At 36.1% G+C, this 20,754-nt stretch overlaps 1 protein-coding gene across 3 annotated transcripts in view; it reads left to right on the top strand.

Moving 5' to 3' along the window:
* The window catches only part of PRKG1 (protein kinase cGMP-dependent 1), a 1,223,752-nt gene extending 1,206,138 nt beyond the window's left edge, over positions 1-17,614 (top strand). For all 3 annotated transcript variants that reach the window (XM_004440002.3, XM_004440001.3, XM_087432198.1), the window contains 5 exons: positions 381-544; positions 13,376-13,498; positions 13,583-13,645; positions 14,907-14,973; positions 17,244-17,614. In XM_004440002.3, the coding sequence (XP_004440059.2) occupies positions 381-544; positions 13,376-13,498; positions 13,583-13,645; positions 14,907-14,973; positions 17,244-17,342 (516 nt within the window). In that variant the 3' untranslated portion in view covers positions 17,343-17,614. The remainder of the gene's footprint in view (positions 1-380; positions 545-13,375; positions 13,499-13,582; positions 13,646-14,906; positions 14,974-17,243) is intronic.
* Positions 17,615-20,754: the final 3,140 nt, after the last annotated feature.

Genomic DNA, 20,754 nt, shown 5'->3' with positions numbered 1-20,754 from the left:
TATATGCTGAAAAATATGTCGAGTAGGTCCAAGTGGTCTTTTAAAAATTTTGCATAAAGAAGAAATTATTTGTTTATGCCCCAACCTCCATTGGCATAAAAGAAGGAAAAATGGAAAGTATTTCCAGAAAGATTTTCCTATATTTTTAATGACGTGAATTTTATTCTATACTTAAGTTTCAACTTTTCCCATTGAAACTGACTTTGATCAAGGAGGCCTTGTTTGTTTGAAATATAAATGACTCCTTTTAGAAGACAGGACTATAATAACTTGCCTCTGTTTTTATTTTTATTATCATCAGTATACTTCAGTAAAGTAACTTCTTGCTTTTAAGCTTAATAATAAGTGGCTTGAAATATCTTGTTTTTCTCTTTGGTAAGGTTGATTTTGGCTTTGCCAAGAAAATAGGATTTGGAAAGAAAACATGGACTTTTTGTGGGACGCCAGAGTATGTAGCCCCAGAGATCATCCTGAACAAAGGCCATGACATTTCAGCAGACTATTGGTCACTGGGAATCCTAATGTATGAACTTCTGACTGGCAGGTATGGACATTGATAGAGAACTGCCGATAAAAATAGACCAGCAAACAGCCACACACTCCTGCCTTTGTCACTCTGATTAGACCATCTTAAAGTACATTTCACCATATCTTGTGAATTCACTTCAATTAGTTATACAAATGGCCAAGGATTCATAAAGCTAGGTCTAAAATGAGTCAGATGAGGGCAACCAACCCAATATCAACTTTTGGTCTCATTATTGCTAATTCTTTACACATATGTGAATGTGGAATGATCCAGTGTCTTTCTGTGAGATCTTGGAGCCTAGTCATTTAGCCTGCAATGAAGCAAGGGAGATGATAGTATAAAAAAATATCTAGGGTCAACTATTTATATAAATAAGAGGACCTGTTAGCAATTATTTTATCTAAATGAAATGTGAATGCTTTGCAGGTCTTTTGTGTAATAATATTATAGTCATCAACATCTGAAAAAGGTACTATGGATACACCAGGTATAAGACAGACTACAAGCTCTTCAAGGAAAAGAAAAACAAATATACTACCATGCCATGCACTAAGGACAATGAGTAATAGGGTCAATATGAACTAAAGAGTTCAGAAGAGGGTTTGTCCACGGAGGCTTTTGAAGAAGATAAGACTGCAGTGGGACCTTAAATGAAGAATGGGACTTAGACATAGAGAGCAAGGAAAAGGGCATTCCAGGCAGAGACATGGCTTAACTAGAGGGGCAGTAGTGGGCAAAGACATGCAGAAGGTTCATCTAAAAAAATAATGGGAGATCAATACGAGTCATTTTTTGAAATCCCGATTGCTGCACTTGGGTGTTTGGACTTCATCCAGAGAGGGAATCATTGAGTATTTTCTGACAAAGGAGTGACATATGTTGTAGTATTTAAGGAAAAAAAAGCTGGCAGTAATGTGTAGGGCAAATTGGAAGACAGATGGGAAGGCTAATTTGAAGATCATTTAATAATTCAGATCTAGGGAGCTGAGAGCTTGGAATAGGATAGGGGCGGTGGAAAGAAAGGACTAAGCTTGAGGCAGGATGTGAAAGAATTACTTAAGAGAAGTTAGTAGCTGCAGTGAAAATGAGAAGAGGATTGGGATTTTAGCCTCAGGGTTCTTTGTGAGGATTCAGTGAATATATGAAGCACTCCATAAATGCTAACAGCTACTACTACTACTACCATTGCCAGGAATAGTTATGCTGTGGTTTTTATTTTATTTGTGGGTATTTTACATTATTACTCTGGAAACTTCTATGTTGACTTCAAATAAATTATCTGCAACCTAACCCAATTTTGATCAATATTCTCCTTCTGCATAGAGGTAAATTGTTTTAAATATATGACAAATTAAGTAGATATGTAAGGGTATGAAAGATTTGGACAATAGTGAAGGTTGAATTTAACATATATGCATGTATGTGGATGGATGGATATTTAGATAGATAACCTTTCTGGTGTTCCTAGAATTGTTAAAAAAAAATATTTAAAAAAAAATATTATATTCATATAATGAATAGAAGCAAACTTAATATTAACTATTAACTAAAGAATTAAAATACTAACCATTAATAACTAGATTAAAATGTTAACCATGGCAATTTCTATTTTTTGTTATGCATTGAAAACTTTTTCTACAATCATTATGTATTCCTTGAGTAATACGGAAAAAAATTAAAACCTTATTCTTAAAAGTTGGCATATATTAAACTGTAAAGAAATTCTTAATAACAGAAGAATCCTAAATCCTTTAAAATAGAAATTTCATAGGCTACAATATCTGACTGCAATATAGTGAAACTAGAAATTAATAAAAGATTTAAAAGAAAAAGCCTAAATACTTGAAAATTGAAAAAGCACTTTTTTAAATAACCGTAGGATCATAGAAGTTATGGAATAGCAGAACAGTAATAACAATAAAGCACTATAAATCACAATTTGTATGGTATGGACAAAGCTGAATTCAATTTATTACCACAAATACTTATATCATAAAAAATACTTATTATGATTAAAAATAAATGAGCTAAGAGTGTTCCAGTTCAAGATGGTGACATAAGAGGATCCTGAACTCACCTTCTCCCACAAACACACCAAATCTATAGCCACATATGGAACAACTTCCTCTGAAAAAAACCCTAAAAACTAGCTAAGCAACTCCTACTCATCAGGCCAATGAGAGAAGGCCCAGATCTAAGCGAGTAGGAGGGGCTGGGACACAATCTCACCATAGACCCCACCCCTGGTGCAGCGACCCACAATCAGGAGGGAACTCAAAACCCAAAGCTTCTCCCGGAGGAGTGAAGGGTTTGAACCTCACATTGGACAACCCCAACTTTTAAGACCTGCACCTGAGAGACAAGCCCGCAAAACATCTAGCTTTGAAAACCAACAGGGCTCACATTCACAAGATCCACAGACTATGGAGATCTATAGAAACAGCTCTTAAAGGGCTCATGTGCTCAGACTCACCCACCCCAGGGCCCAGCGGAAGTTGCTGATTGAGGGGACCCAGATTTTGTGTGGGAGAGGCTCATTTGCTTGTCTTGGAGTGTCAGCCTGAGGGCAGCTATCTGATCTGACACATATTTTGAAGCCTGCTAGGGTGCTCTCTGGGAATGGAGACTAGAGGGCACCACCTTTGTGCTCTCCTTCCATCTTGCTCCATCCAGCAGACATTTTTTGTTTTAACTCTAGGCTCTGTTTTTCTTTCTATTTTTTTCTTTTTCTTTCCCTGCAGGCACCATCTCCACACTCTGCCTCTGCTTTGGTCCAGAGTGCCAGTATCTCTTGGAGGAGAGCTTTTACATGTGTCTGGTGTCCCAGTTTTTATGGCTGCCACCAGGGAACATCTCTATATCACCTGGCTCTGGTGGCCAATGGGGCCTATACTCTAGGGTCCCACAGGACTGTAACCAACAGAGAAAGAGCTCTTAAATGGCTACCACCCCCATAGAACAGCAGAGGGCAAAAGACCCAGGAGCTCAGTATTTCTGTGAAAGAGACTATTAGCTTATCATCATAGCTGTAGCCTGAGGGGTAGGCTTCTAATTAAACACAGATCTAGGAGCTGACTCTAATCCTTCCGGAGACCTCAGAGGGTGGGGGCTATCTTCCAGCTCTTCTGCTGATGTGCTACAGAGCACCAATATCTCCTAGAGGGGAGTATTTACATGCATCTGGTGCCTTGGTCTTTATTTCTGGTGCCCTGGTCTTTGCAGCTGCTGCCCAGGAGATGCACCTTGATCGTTTGTCTCTGGTGGCCCTGGGGGCTTGTGTTCCAGAGTACCTTGGTACTGTAACAATTGAAGAGATAGTTCTTAGCAGGCTACCACTCCTAAGGCACTGCACAGACAGCAGACTGAAACACACTCCAGTCTTTCTATGAAAGAAGCCTCTTTGCTTGTTGTGGAGCTTTGGCCTGAGGGGTAGGCTTCTGATTTGGCACACATCTAAGGACCTACAGGCATGCTGTCAGGGAATATAGGCCAGTGCATGTGATCTTTGCACTCTCCCTCTGCCTCACTACTACTTGCCAGTATCTCCCAGACAGGACCTTATACCCTCATCTGGAGCCCCGATTTTTGCACTGCTGCCCAAGGACACCTCTAGATTGACTGTGGCCTGTGGGGCTTACACTTGTGGTCCCGTTGGTCTGTATATATTTACATACTTTAAAAGCTGCTACCTGAGAGTCTGGCGTCCAGTCAGCCTGAATCTAGGTGCTGAGATCCTCCCCTTTGGGACACTGGCAGGTCTTGGCACATTCTTAACTACTGGAAGGTATTAAAAATAAAATAGGGCTGCTTGGGCAATTACAAAGGTTAGAGAGACAACCAAGAGCTAGGGCAGGGTTGAACAATAAGATTCATTTCCTACATGAGACCACTCCTTCAAGACAGAGAGGTAGCTGTTTTACCTAATGCACATAAACCAATACTGAGAGTCAAGCAAAATGGAGAAATAGAGGAATATGTTCCAAATGAAAGAACAAGATAAAATCTTAATGAAACAGGTAAAAATAATTTTACCTAATAAAGAGTTCAGAGTAATGGCCATAAAGATGTTTGCCAAACTTGGGAGAAGAATGGATGAACACAGTGTGAACTTCAATAAGGAGATAGAAAATATAAGACAGTACCAAACAGAAGTCATAGAGCTGAAGAATATAATGACTGAACTGAAGCAGCAGACTAGAAGAAACAGAAGAAAGGATGAGTGATCTCAAAGACAGGGCAGTAGAACTTGTCCAATCAGAGTAGCAAAATGAAAAAAAGTGAAGATAGCTTAACAGACTTATGGGACAATATCAAGAAGACTAAAATATACATCATAGGGGTCCCAGAAGGAAAAGAGAGAGAGAAAGGGGCAGAAAACTTATTTGAAGAAATAATGGCTGAAAACTTCCCTAATCTGGGGAAGGCAACAGAATTCCAGATCCAGGAAGCCCAGAGTGCCAAATGAGGAATCCAAAGAGACTCACACCAAGATACATTATAATTAAAATGTCAAAAGTTAAAGACAAGGAGAGAATCTTAAAAGCAGCAAGAAAAAAACAACTTGTTATATAAAAGGGAACCCCCTCCATAAGGCTATCAGAGATTTTTCAGCAGAGAATTTGCAGGCCAGATGGTAGTGATATGATACATTCAAAATGTTGAAAGAACAAACTTCTAACCAAGAATACTCTACCTGGAAAAGTTATCATTCCAAATTGAAGGAGAGATAAAGAGTTTTCCAGACAAGCAAAAGCTAAAGGAGTTCATCACCACTAAATCAGCCTTATAAGAAATGTTAAAGGGACTTCTTTAAGCTGAAAAGAAAGGGCACTAATTAGTAACAAGAAAACATATGAAAGTATAAGTTCCACAGGTAAAGGCAAATATGTAGTAAAGGTAGTAGATTAATCACTTGTAAAGCTAGTATGAAGGTTAAAAGACAAAAGTAGTAAAAGTAACTATGACTACAATAATTAGTTAAGGGATACACAAGATAAAAAGATGTAAAATGTGACATCAAAAACATAAAATGTAGGGGGGAAGTAAAAATGTAGAGCTTTAGAATGGGTTCAAACTTAAGTTATCAACTTTAAATAAACTGTTGTTACAAATATAAGTTGTTATATATAAGCCTTATGATAACCACAAAGCAAAAACCTATAATGGATACGCAAAATATAAAGAGAAAGGCATCTAAGCATACCACTAAAACTATAAAAGAAGAGAGCAAGAGAAGAAGAAAGGAATAGAGAGGAACTACTAAACAGAAAACAACAAAATGGCAACAAGTACATAACTATCAGTAATTAATCTAATTGTAAATGGACTAAATTATCCAATCAAAAGACATAGAGTAGCTGAAGGGATTAAAAAAGACCAGATTCATCAGTGAACTGCCTACAAGAGACTCACTTCAGATATAAGGACACACACAGACTGAAAGTGAAGGGATGGACAAAGATATTCCATGTAAATGGAAACCAGAAGAAAGCTGGGGTAGCTATACTTATATAGGAAAAAATATACTTTAAGATGAAGACTATAATAGGAGACAAAGAAAGTCATTACATGATGATAAAGGGGTCAATCCAATAAGAGGATATAACATTTGTAAGTAATTATGCACCCAATATAGGAGCACCTAAATATATAAAGCAAATATCAACAGACCTAAAGAGAGAAATAGACAGCAATACAATAATAGTAGGGCACTTTAATACCCCATTTACATCAATGGATAGATCATTCAGGCAGAAAATTAATAAGGAAACATCAGCATCAGCCTTAAATGACACATTAGACCAGATGAATTTAACAGGTATATACAGAACATTCCATCCAAAAGCAACAGAATACACATTCTTCTCAAGTGCACATGGCACATTCTCCAGGATAGATCATATGTTAGGACACAAACAAGTCTTAATAAATTTAAGAAGATTTAAGTCATATCAAGCATTTTTTCTGACCACAATGGTTTGAAAAGAGAAATCAATTACAAGAAAACCAGAAAATTCACAAATACATAGAGATTAAACAACATGGTACTGAACAAACAATGGGTCAAAGAAGAAATCAAAAGAGAAATCAAAAAATATCTTGAGACAAATGAAAATGGAAATATAACATACCAAAACTTATGGGATACAGCAAAAGCAGTTCTAAGAGGGAAGTTCATAGTGATAAATGCTCACATCAAGAAACAAGAAATATTTCAAATACACAACCTAGCTTAACACCTCAAAGAACTAAGAGAAGAAGAACAAACAAAGCCCAAAGTTAGTAGAAGGAAGGAAATAACCAAGGTGAGAGTGGAAATAAATGAAATAGAGACTAAAAAGACAATAGAAAAGATCAATGAAACCAAGAGCTGGTTCTTTGCAAAGATAAACAAAGACAAACCTTTAGCTAGACTCACCAAGAAAAAAAAAGAGGACTCAAATAAATAAAATCAGAAGTGAAAGAGCAGACGTTACAACTGATACCACATAAATACAAAGGATTATGAGAGAGAGACTACTATGAACAATTATATGCCAACAAAGTGGACAACCTAGAAGAAATGGATAAATTCTTAGAAACATGCAACCTACCAAGACTGAATCATGAAGAAATAAAAAATATGAACATACCAATTACTAGTAAGGAGATTCAATCAGTAATCAAAAATCTCCCAACAAACAAAAGTCCAGGACCAGATGGCCTCATTGGTGAATATTCAAAGAAGAATTAATATCAATCCTTCTCAAACTCTTCCAAAAAATAGAAGAGGAAGGAACACTTCTAAACTCACTTGAGGGAGGCCAGCATTACCCTGATACCAAAATCAGACAAGGATGCCCACAAAAAAAGAAAATTATAGGCCAATATCCCTGATGACCATAGATGCAAAAATCCTCAATAAAATATTAGCAAACCAAATTCAGCAATACATTAAAAGGATCATACATCATGATCAAGTGGGATTTAATCCAGGGATGCAAGGATGGATCAACATCTGCAAATCAATGTGATACACCACATTATCAAAAGGAAAGATAAAAATCATATGAACTTCTCAATAGATACAGAAAAAAGCATTTGACAAAATTCAGCATCCATTTATAATAAACACTTTAAACAAAGTGGGTTTAGAGAGAATATACCTCACCATAATAAAGGCTATATATGACAAGTCCACAGCTAACATCATACTCAATGGTGAAAAGCTGAAAGCTATTTTTCTAAAATCAAGAACAAGACAAGGACGCCCACTCTCATGACTTTTATGCAACATAGTATTGGAAGTCCCAGCTAGAACAATTAGGCAAGAAAAAGAAATAAAAGCCATCCATATTGGAAAAGAAGTAAAACTATCATTACTTGCAGATGATATTATATATAGAAAACCCTAAAGACTCCACCAAACACTGTCAGGACTAATCAACAAATTCAGTGAAGTTGTATGATACAAAATCAATACACAAAAATCTGTTGCATTTCTATACACTAATAATGGACTATGAGAAAGAGAAATTAACAATCCCATTTACAATTACATCAAAAAGAATAAAATACCTAGGAATAAATTTAACCAAGGAGGTGAAAGACCTGTACATGGAAAACTATGAGATATTGATGAAAGAAATTGAAAAAGATGGAAATAAATGGAAAGATATTCCATGCTCATGGATTGGAAGTATTAATATTGTTAACATGTCCATAATACCGAAAGCAATCTACAGATTCAATGCAATCCCTATCAAAATTACAATGGTATTTTTCACAGAAATAGAACAAACAATTCTAAAATTTGTATGAAACCACAAAAGACTCTAAATAGCCAAAGCAATCTTGAGAAAGAAGAACAAAGCTGGAGGCATCATGCTCCCTGATTTCAAACTATATACAAAGCTATAGTATTCAAAACAATATAAAAACAGACACAGATCAATGGTGATTATTTTTTGGATTTGACAACAAAAGCAAAGGCAACAAAAATAGAAATAACCAAGTGGGGCTACATCAACCTAAAAAGCTTCTGCACAGCAAAGGAAACCATCAATAAAATGAAAAGGCAACTTATGAAATGGGAGAAAATATTTGCAAATCATATATCTGATAAGGGGCTAATATCCAAAATATACAAAGAACTTATACAACTCAATAGCAAAAAAACAAACAATCCGATTAAAAAGTGGGTAACGAATCTGAATAGATATTTTTCCAAAGAAGACATACAGATGGCCAACAGGTACTTGAAAAGATGCTCAAAATCACTAGTCATTGGGGAAATGCAAATCAAAACCACAATGAGATATCACCTCATACATGGTAGGATGGCTATTATCAAAAAGACAAGAAATAACAGGTGTTGGTGAGGATGTGAAGGAAAGGAATACTTGTGCACTGTTGGTGGGAATGTAAATTGGTGCAACCACTAGGGAAAACAGTATGGAGTTTCCTCAAAAAATTAAAAGTAGAACTACCATATGATCCTACATTCCACTTCTGGGTATCTGAAGAAAATAGAAACACTAATTTGAAAAGATATATGCACCCCCATGTTCATTGCAACTATAGTTAATAATACTGTATTGTGTATTTGAAAGTTGCTAAGAGAGTAGATCTTAAAAGTTTTCATCACAGGAAAAAAAATTTGTAACTATGTATGGTGATGGATGTTAACTAGACTTATTGTGATCGTTTCACAATACAGACGGTCCCTGACTTATGATTGTTCGACTTACAATTTTTTGATTATACAATGGCGCAAAGGCAATATGCATTCAGTAGAAACCGTACTTTGAATTTTGAATTTTTATCTTTTCTCGGCCTAGTGATATGTGGTAAGATACTCTCTTGTGATGCTGGGCAGCGGCAGGGAGCCACAGCTCCTGGTCAGCCACGTGATCACCAGGGTGAACAACTGATACACTTACAACCATTCTGTACTCAGACAACCATTCGGTTTGTCACTTTTAGTGTTGTATTCAATATATTACGTGAGATATTCAACACTTTAGTATAAAACAGGCTTTGTGTTAGATGATTTTGCCCAACTGTAGGATAATGTAAGTATTCTGAGCACATATAAGGTAGGCTAGGCTAAGCTATTGATATTTAGTAGGTTAGGTGTGTTAAATGCATTTTTGACTTATGATATTTTCAACTTACGATGGGTTTATTGGGATATAACTCCATCATAAAGTCGAGGAAGATCTGTATATACAAATATTGAACCATTACATTGTACCCCTGAAACTAAAATAATGTTATAAGTCAATTATATGAATAAATAAATAAGCAAGCAAGCTTAGCAACCATTTCAAGAAATAAAAAGAGAGAATGACTTCCAGTCAAAGATAGCAGAGTAAAAACATCTTTACTCTATTTTCCTCCTACTTAATGGCAAGGGGTGGGGGTATGGGATGGTCAGAAAACATAGGATAATCTTTAGCTACAATGAAAGTTTCACCAACCACACATACTAAACACTGTGGAGTGTGGAACATGACTAGGAATGATACATTGGACCACAAGCATGACCCCACAGTGATATGATCTTGAATATCATATCTATGACTGTTTTTTTTTTTTGTGAGGAAGATCAGCCCTGAGCTAACATCCATGCTAATCCTCCTCTTTTTGCTGAGGAAGACTGGCTCTGAGCTAATATCTATTGCCAATCCTCCCCCTTTTTTGTTTTTCCCCAAAGCCCCAGTAGATAGTTATATGTCATCGTTACAAATCCTTCTAGTTGCTGTACGTGGGACGCGGCCTCAGCATGGCTGGAGAAACAGTGCGTCAGTGCGCGCCCGGGATCCGAACCCAGGCCGACAGTAGCGGAACGCGCACACTTAACCGCTAAGCCACGGGGCCGGCCCTCTAATGACTTTTGATTTGAATAAAATTTAAAAGTATCAATTGGCCTTAGAAAAGCAAGAAATGTTCATGTAGAGATTTAGTTAAGCACCACAGAGTGGTAGAGGAACTGAGGTGAAGGGAATCTCAAAAAGATATACCAACTCTGCCTTTTAAAGCCCAGAACCTTGGCCAATCAAGTGAAAGGGAGCAAAAAAAAAGGGAGAGCAGCAGTGATTGCAAGACTTCAGAGGGCATGGTAGGCCTTTGCTATGAGCCACATGTCTTCTTGAATATCAAAAATTGAGGGTAAATGAAATAAATGATCTGGTGAGAGATTTTATAAGGCAAAAAATACTAGTGAAGGATGCTGAATTTCCTACTTGCTCCCTTTCTTTCAACCTTCCTTATTCTGTTCTTCAGGGTAGCTAGCCCCAGTTAAGGATGAGGAGTAATCAGAAAGGGCCCAGTAGGAGCCAGTACCTACCCCAAGCCCCTTCTACACATATGAATTCCTTCCTTAGTGGTTTTGTTCAAGGATCCATGGGGCCCCACCTGACTCAGGAAAAGATGAACTCATGTCAAGTTTCAAGTGTAGACTCAATTCATTTATTCCAGTCACAAGGCATTCCCCTGGTGATTGCCATTGATTGGATTGGGCACACAATTTAAACTGGTCCAAGCCGACTTAAAGGAATAATTTCAATATATATTTGTGGAGGAAAATTCTCAGTGCCTATAGTAGGCACTCAAATAATTATTGAATGTATATAAGTCCCTATTTCCACTGGTAGTCATCTACAACCATAAGGGAAAACAGCCTTAGGATGAAGCCAACACTGAGTATGGTAGAACACAAACCTGGAAAGAACCTGTGTCATTGAGCCACTGATCCTACCAGATCTAGAGTTTGCCCTACCTCTGGACTGCCACTTATGCGAGATAAATGTCCTTATTCTTTTAATCAGTTTGAGTTGGTGTTTTCTGTTAATTTTAGCAGAAAGATGCATAGGTAAAAGGCAGCTAAATAACACACAGGAGAAATGAATCAAAGAAACATAGGAAGAGTTCAGACAAATGATTCTCTACAATTTCTTTGAGGCTATTGAAAGCATGATCTCTTTAAAAAGTAAATTTAAAGGTATTTGCAAGTGTTCATAGATGACAAGAGAAGTAAACTACCGGAGCTCAGGAACACTACAGAGCTGAAAGTCATATTATAAGCAACAGAAAATAAAATAATAGAAATTAAAAACCCAGCCAGGGAGATGGTACACAGATTTGAGAAAAATAATTGAAAAGAAAAAAGGATATAGAAATTATTACAGAAAGAGGATATAAGTCAAAGGAAATAGAAAAAACAATTATGTATATGAGGAGAATATTACAAATGGGATAGAAAAACATAATCAATTACATAATAGAAAATTCACGACATAAAGACTTGACTCAGTGTATCCTTTTGATCAGTAGTGACCACAGGGAAACAGATTCAGTCTAATAACACCACCATATGTCCCAGCGCAATTTCCTACTTTCAGGGATAAGGAATAGTCATAGGGGTATCTAAGCCACAAAAGCATGTCATGTACGGTATTAAGAGTGAGGACGATTCGAGTTCGAGTTGGCTTCAACCTTCTCTATAGCACTTTTAATGCCAAAAGATAATATATCAAGAACTACATAGTTCTGAGGGAGAAAGAGTATAGCCCAAGTAACTTATACCAAGTTATTCTTAAAATATAAAGACAACATATAAAGTGTGCACCTAACACTACTGTATGACCAAGTCAACTAAGAGATAAATCAAAATAAAGCTCTAAGGAATAAAGAAACTGGTAAAAGGATTGGTGATGAGCTTTAAATCTAATTAATTAGAATTTAGATTAAATAATTTAATTTTGGTTATTGAACAGATTGTAAATGTTACAATCTTTGGCAATCTTTAAATAATACTAAAACCAACAAAAGTTTAAGTGGGAGGAAGAAGGTAGGAATAGCTATATGTATACTTATTTCTCATCATTCACAACAAAGATTCTTAAGTATTTTTTACAGTTGGAGTACGTTGTTAAAAAAAAGAAAACTTCAAATTCAAGGTTTTAAAACATGTTTTCTTAATTTAAGAGAAATCTTTCAGGAATTGATATTATTGGTGAAGAAGCACATATTTGAAATTTAGCATTTCTTTCAGTTAACTCCTCAAGTTAAAGTAAAATGAAATTGAATACTTTTTATTTTAAGAAGCGTGTATAGTATAATCGTGTCTGTCCATCTTCATAGAGAAATGTATGAAATTATATTTATCAAATGTTAATTATTATTAATATTTTGGGGTGTTGGGTAATTTTTACTTTCTTCTAATTTTATATGTTTTATATATTGCATGACCATGTTTGTTTTTTTTGTGTGTGTGAGGAAGATCAGCCCTGAGCTAACATCCATGACAATCCTCCTCTTTTTGCTGAGGAAGACCGGCTCTGAGCTAACATCTATTTCCAATCCTCCTCCCTTTTTTTTCTCTTTTTCTCCCCAAAGCCCCAATAGATAGTTGTATGTCATAGTTGCACATCCTTCTAGTTGCTGTATGTGGGACGCGGCCTCAGCATGGCCAGAGAAGCAGTGCGTTGGTGCGGACCCGGGATCCATACCCGGGCCGCCAGTAGCGGAGCGCGCACACTTAACCGCTAAGCCATGGGCCGGCCCCTGCATGACCATCTTGCACTGAACATGCATTGCTTGTGAAAACCGCAAAAGTCATCTTTAACAAATGATTTTTGTTGTCTTTCTAAACTAAAAACAAATGAGGGGAACAGCAGACCAACTTCACCCATTTATGCTAAGTGATTTACCTGGAAAATTTCTATACCGCTTTGCTATTAATCAAGTTTCATTCCATTATCACCACTAATAGAGCCCCAAATAAGAACTGATGTCATTTGTGGAGTTATAACAATTTGAAAATAAAAGTAATATCTCTTTTCATGTCTCTCATTCTTGCAGCCCGCCTTTCTCAGGCCCAGATCCTATGAAAACCTATAACATCATATTGAGGGGGATTGACATGATAGAATTTCCAAAGAAGATTGCCAAAAATGCTGCTAATTTAATTAAAAAACTATGCAGGTAAGCATTTCAACCACATTATTTTTGAAAGGATTATAATGTAAAAAAAATTAGATTCCTTAACAATTATTATTGTATTTTTAGGGACAATCCGTCAGAAAGATTAGGGAATTTGAAAAACGGAGTGAAAGACATTCAAAAGCACAAGTAAGTGTTCTTTCCTTAAAACTTTAGGTTTGAGAGTTCAGAAAACCCGACAAGCATTTCCCCAGGTGTTGTTTTTTTAGTTAGTGGTTATATAATTGATACAATTAGCCTATGGGAACATCTAGGCAGACATGTAGACTAGTTAGTCTTTTTATTAAAGGCCTTTCTGGTTGTGTCTCTGGGACTTTATTTAGACACACCTGAGTCTGTGACAGTCTAAACCCCAGATTCATTGAATTCAGTTTCTCCCATCTCACACTAACTAGCATTTTTCTTCTCTAGCACATAGAGAAAATACATATTTTTAATTCTGGGATTCTATTCTCTACCATAATATTAAAAACAAAAATCCTCCACCATCTCATGCCTCATTTCCTAGACTAAAACTAAAATATATTTTTCCAACCATTTCCTAATTAGATGATATGACATGGAGAAAAAATTACAGAGTGTAGTCTTTTTTTAAAATAATAGCAATACCTTAAATATTAGACCTCACCCATGTTGACTGGATGTTCTGAAGCTAAACTCAGACCAAATTGGTTTTTCTCTATTAGTCTGTTTCTGTAACACCCGCAGGAAATTTACGTCCCTACCAGAGGAAATTATTTACCGAAATACCTATGAATATCTAAAATATCTGCTAAGAATTTGGTGTAAGCATTTGCTAATGGTGAAATCCTTCAAACACAAAAACAAAACAAAAACCAACCAACCAAGCAACAAAACCCTTCTTGTTATTTGGTCCTCATTTTCACAGAAATACACAAAATACCTTCATTCTATTGAAAAAGAAAAAAAGGAGGCAAAAAAAGGGACCAATAGAGTGATGTAGAGAGGTTAATTAACCGAGGCTGCCCGCTGAATCTGTGGTAAAGATGGAAAGATAATTTTCTGTCCTGACTTTTTATGCCCTGATTCTACCTCCTTAAAATAAAATATCCTGTAAGGCACAAGGCCAAGCATATTATGACTTCTATTAAATTAAAATTGTACTGTAGGAACAAGGTCATGCGGACATTATGACTGAAATTACTTGAATAAAAAGGAGTTGCTTTCTAATTGGTATTTAAAGTTTTAAGAATTAAATTTTTTAAAATATACAATCCACGAAATAAGCCAATTACAAAAATCTGCATTGTCACATTGAAAATGTTTGTCTAACTGCTTTCCATCAGTCACAGACATCAGGTATGTTGCAATGAGAAGATTTTAGCTGAGGTAAAATGCCTTTAACTATATATTTTTTTTCCTTTCCTAGATGGTTTGAGGGCTTTAATTGGGAAGGCTTAAGAAAAGGCACCTTGACACCTCCAATAATACCAAGTGTAAGTAGACTTTGCAGCTTGTCATTGTGTGACACACATGAAGGTGTTTATGTCAGTCATCAAAGATCTGTTATCTTTAGAGTTTTATCCTATGATCAGATTAAATAAACTATAGGAGAAGTACTAGATTAAAATAATGACATCTTCTAAAATCCAAGCTTAAAAACAGTGTTAAATATATACGGACGTAGACAGAAGAGTATAAAAAATCTCCAGCAATCAGTTCCTTTTTATCCCATACTATAAAAACTTTATATATCATTGTCCAAGAATAAGAATATATTAACAATTTTAATTTAGTCATATTCATAAATTATTACCAAAAATATGTATATTTTGAATTTCTGCACATATGTGTTTTCTCTGTGGAAGATACAATAAGTTCTTAACAATTTAGTGGGTACATGAGTATACTTGGCTGAGTTAGGACCAGTGTGCTATTGTTACCTTCTGTTTATGATTCCAGTTTACCCTGCACCCTGCTCTGTCCCTAAGAGTTCAACCCATGTGGGCCACATCAAAGCTTTCCCTTACCCTTTGGTTTCTGGCTAGGTTTGGTCAAGAGTCCAGCAACCAGTTTCAATAGTTATCAATTCTTGGCCAATATTGTTTCCTTTACGCCTCTATATAGTTCTACCTCCCTCGCCCCGATACTACTTTGAAGCACTTCCAGTCACGACTGTGTTCTTTTATCCTTTCATCAGGCTCTAAAAGAAAAAGATTCTCTTTTCTTAACTCTATTCTTAACACATTAGGTTTTTTGGTAAATAGCCAGTGGACTGGGGCTGGCCCTGTGGTATAGAGGTTGGGTGAGTGCGCTCCGCTGCTGGCAGCCCGGGTTCAGATCCCAGGTGTGCACCAATACACTGCTTGTTGGGCCATGATGTGGCAGTGTCCTATATAAAGTGGAGGAAGACGGGCACGGATGTTAGCTCAGAGCCAGTCTTCCTCAGCAAAAAGAGGAGGATTGGCATGGATGTTAGCTCAGGGCTGATCTTCCTCACACACACACAAACACACTAAATAAATAAATAAATAAATTTTAAATAGCCAGTGGACTAAGTGTTTATAATAACTTCTAATACATTTCAATTGATTGCATTTATATTTTTGTTCAGTACTGCCTTTATCTAATAAAATATGCTGCATCTTAACGAAGGGGGAGAGGGGTGCTTTGTGGTCTCAAGTCTTTTAATTATATAATTCCTTTTTCTGGGAACTCAAAACTGCTCAAGACTGCTCTTTGTACAGAAACTCAAGACTGTTCTCTATAGACAAACATTTTCCCTACTTCTAAGATTTCCATGCTAATGTTTATGTTTATTCACAAACAAAACAGAAATGTCATTACTGTGTCTCACATTACAGATGCTAATTGCATTCATGAAGTTTTGTTTTTAGAACAAGAATAGAATAAGAAACCTGGAGGGGTAAATATTAAGCCTAAATTATCCTAACCTAAATTTATCAGGGGGCTCCTTTTATGCAATAGTAATATTAAATGGAGGAGATGTTTATATTATTATGTGTTTACATATGTACATGTAAGTACATGGTTCTGAATATTATAGAATACGAGGGAAACTAAAGTGTGTTTCTTTACTACTTTTACTAATGCTCTACAGATTGGACTTTGCCCAGTAAATTTACACAAGTTTTACCTGAGTTTAGAAATGGCTTTTTACTATATTAAGAATAAACACACAAAATTCTTAAGATGGCCTACAAAGCTCTACATAACCTGACTCCTGCTTATTTCTCCTATTTCTCATTCCATTCCCCTCCTCTTTTATAGAGCAGCCAGCCACATTGGCCTCTTTTGGTTACTTCACAGCATGGAGCTCTCTCTGTCTCACCTCAGGACCTTTGCATGTACTATACCCTCTTTATTGAATTCATTGATTCTTAGGTTTAAAATAACACTTTTTCCAAGAGGCTTTCTATGATCACTCTTAAACTCTCAAGGCACCTTGTATTTTTTCTTCATAGCACTAACCAAACTGTATATTCATCTACAGATTTTTGTGATTATTTGTTTTAATCACACAATTTATTCCATACTAGAATATATACTCCATGAAGGCAAGAACTGTGTCTATTTTTACCCACCACCATGAGTCCCCCTACAAAACACAAAACCTGCTACCTAGTAGACACTCAAAAAATAGTCATTGATTAGGGAATGAATAAAAAATGCTTTTTAAAAACCTAGCTTGTAATTCTACTAAAAACTCAGAAAGCTTTTACTGTTCATTCTGTCTTGTTTGCAGGTTGCATCACCCACAGACACAAGCAATTTCGACAGTTTCCCTGAGGACAATGACGAACCACCACCTGATGACAACTCAGGTTGGGATATAGACTTCTAATGTATTTCTCTTACCTGCTTCTGCCTTGCTGAAGACAGCTTTTCCTGAGACACAGCTGCCAGCAAACCTGAGGAAAAGAGAGAAGATTCGTGCTCGGGGTCACCATGATGCCTTTGATCGATGCTGCTCCAGTAACTACAGTGGCATTAGGACTTATTGCTTAGATGACAATAGTGCTCTTTACATGTTTTCTGTTTGAACCTAAAAATAGCAGTTGACATGGTGGTCCTGAAGCAAAGCCTTTCACCAGTAAAGAGATGTTTTCTATTGTTGCGATGATCTTGCTTTGCTCTGATTATAATTTGAAAGACTGTAAGAAATACTTCAATCTAGTAAAAGAGTCTGTACCTTGCTAGAATGATCAAGAAGATCGAAAAATAATATATTGGGTACGATAGATTACTATGGTACAAAAACGGGGGTCTTCCCTTTCTTCAAGTGAGGGTTGTAGGATATATGACTGCAAGCCGGTGTATATACCGTAAAAAGAGGACCACACATCTGTTGGTCACAGAGTTCGTGTCAAACCAGTGCTAGAAGTTTCATGATTTTATTTCCCAGCAGTGCTGATGACGAGACTGAATGTTCCCTTTCCTTTCTGACAGATTTTACAAATTGATATGATAAAAGCACAACTGCTAGGGGTTCTGCTGAGAACTCTCATAGCAGGTACATATGGGTTTTCACAGAGGATTGAGAAAAACAACATGCATGATATTTGTTTCTTTTTTATAAATTGGCATGACAGAGTGGGAAAAAAATCAATTCACAAACCATTTCATATTTTTAAAAATATTGTGCTTAAAGATGGTCCTGGAAATAAATGACTAGCAGCCAATTGGTTTTTATTTATTACCTAACACGCCCTCAAACTGAGGCTTAAAATATTCGCTTTTATAAAAATAAACCCTTGGGATGGGGGTGGGGCGGGGTGGAGAGGGATTAAGATCCATCCAAAAAAAAAAAACAACTATATAGGTGCTATGTATATCTTTCATCTGTAAATGTCAGTGTCTGAACAGACAACACAAATTCTAATCATTACTTGTGTAGCCAGAGACTCAAGCATTTTCACTAAATTTATCAAACCAAACTCCTGTCAGATTTCACTTACGACATAGTCTAGGGTTAAGGGAGAAAGGTGATTAAAAACTAGCTTCTTGTCTTAGGCCTGAACCAAAAAACAAAAAAGGAAAGAAGAAGAAGAAAAAAAGAAAGCACAAAATCATAAGATATTAAGATTCGCCAGATGAGAAACCTTACTTACGTGAGGTCAGGGAACAAGACAAGAACCTGGCCAGGTGTGGATTACCTTTTCGTGAACGGTATGAGTCCACGTGCATGTGCAAGTAGCAAGGGAGTCAACAGGAAAACAGGAATCTGATTTCTTTTTTTTTTTTTTTGTGAGGAAGATCGGCCCTGAGCTAACATCTGCCAATCCTCTTCTTTTTGCTGAGGATGACTGGCCGTGCGCTAACATCCATGCCCATCTTCCTCCACTTTATATGGGACGCCGCCACAGCATGGCTTGCCAACCAGTGCGTTGGTGCGTGCCCGGGATCCGAACCGGTGAACCCCTGGCCACTGCAGCAGAGCGCATGCACTTAACCACTTGCGCCACCGGGCTGGCCCCAGGAATCTGATTTCTTAAGAATAAATTTTAGCTAAATAGAACAGAAATATTCTAATTCAGAAATATCATACTACCTAGGAAAGACTAGATTTGGAAATATCAATTTGATTTGCTTTTTTCACATGGCGAAAAGAAACAGCAATTTAAACTGAGTCCTGCTTTGGCAGGCCAGTTGACTATTATTAGGCATCATAAGTAACAGAGACATTTGGAAGCTTTTGCTGGACAATAGCATTACACCTACTTAGAGAAATACATAACCTTATGAGTTGTCATCCTAATTTGGAACTGTGTGAATTTGGTATATTAAATAGAGGTTTGCTTTTTTCTAGTAAAGAGTCTTTTAAAAAGTCAAATGTAACCATTTCTGCAAAAAACATGTGTCCACCTAGAACATTATACCGTATCCAAGAAGGCATATATTATGATTTCTGTTTGAATTTTTCATACTACTTTAGAATATCTCTTATTAAAATATAAAAATCTAAGAAACATTTGGAGAATAAAATTACTAATTAGAATAAAGTTAAATTTTGATCCTAAGATGTTATTGTTATTCTTGGGTTATTGGAGTTTTCCCTCCCTTACAGTTTCTCAAAATCAATCTATTCCCCAAGATACCACTTTCTTCTACAGATTTTAGAATATAAAATTAAACATTTCAACCTAGAATGCTATTCAGTAGTTTAATATTGCTTTTAATTGGGCTTTTAAAAATATATAATTTCAACATTATAGTCAATGTTCAATGATTTTTGTTAAAAGATAGAGTGGTTTAGGCATGCTAAAGATTTGCTAGAATATTAAATTTATCTAGTCATTAAGTAAGAAAATCTGCTCCTGCAACTTTTCAAATATCTCAATAGCCTCAGAGATTAGCATTTACTGTGCATTTTGAAATTATGGTTCAAGTCTAAGACAACCAATATGTACAAGTTCTACAGAGAATGAAGAAGGAGCATTCAGCACAATGTAACTGCAGGCTGTTTCTCCCACTTGTTACTGCATCTTTGTTCATTTCACCTGTGACATTGCATTCGGATGTCTGAAGCAATCACCAAAACATAAAGGTGAACTACATCTTCCAAGAATTAGTAACAGAAAACATTCATCTAATTTTCAACATTGAATTTTAATGATTTAAATCTTGTCTTAATGAAGACACTAGGGCTAAAATTCACGGTCAGCTTCATAAAGTGCATCTCACTTTATTTCCGAATTTTTCATGCCCCCTCTATTTTTTTACACTAAAGAACATCTGGATAAGTTAGAATAGTGCCAACTAATTTGATTTATTAACTGACTTTCTTGTTACTACTTCGAGTATGGGAAATAAGGGCTTTCTGTGTGTCTTGATTCACAGGAAAACTGAAAACTGCCAAGGAAAGGAACATCATAATATTTGAGATAGATTAAATACATTAGATGAAATGATTTCTGGAAAATTGCTATAGATGATTTTTAAGTTTGTACCTTCTTTGTTATTAATATGTGAATCAGATCCATGTGGCATTTAAAATAAACTTATTTTGATTATATTCTTTATAAGTCATAATTTTTACTTAAATTATGGGATATGCATGTGAATCACACATGTATAATATAAATTCAACTATTGAATTTTTCTTGTTTTGTTTCTAAATGACTGAACTGATGGTGAATTTAAATTTAAAGAAGTCAGCTACTATGTTGAAAATAAGGATATTAGAACTGATTTCATACAGTAGAGGTGATCTGTGCATTATCCATACAACATTTTCTTTCACGATAGGACCACAG

The sequence above is a fragment of the Ceratotherium simum genome, chromosome 6 (assembly GCF_057802395.1).
Source record: "Ceratotherium simum simum isolate JZ-2026a chromosome 6, ASM5780239v1, whole genome shotgun sequence".
NCBI classification, from domain to species: Eukaryota; Metazoa; Chordata; class Mammalia; order Perissodactyla; family Rhinocerotidae; genus Ceratotherium; species Ceratotherium simum.
This window is presented reverse-complemented; position numbering and strand designations above follow the sequence as displayed.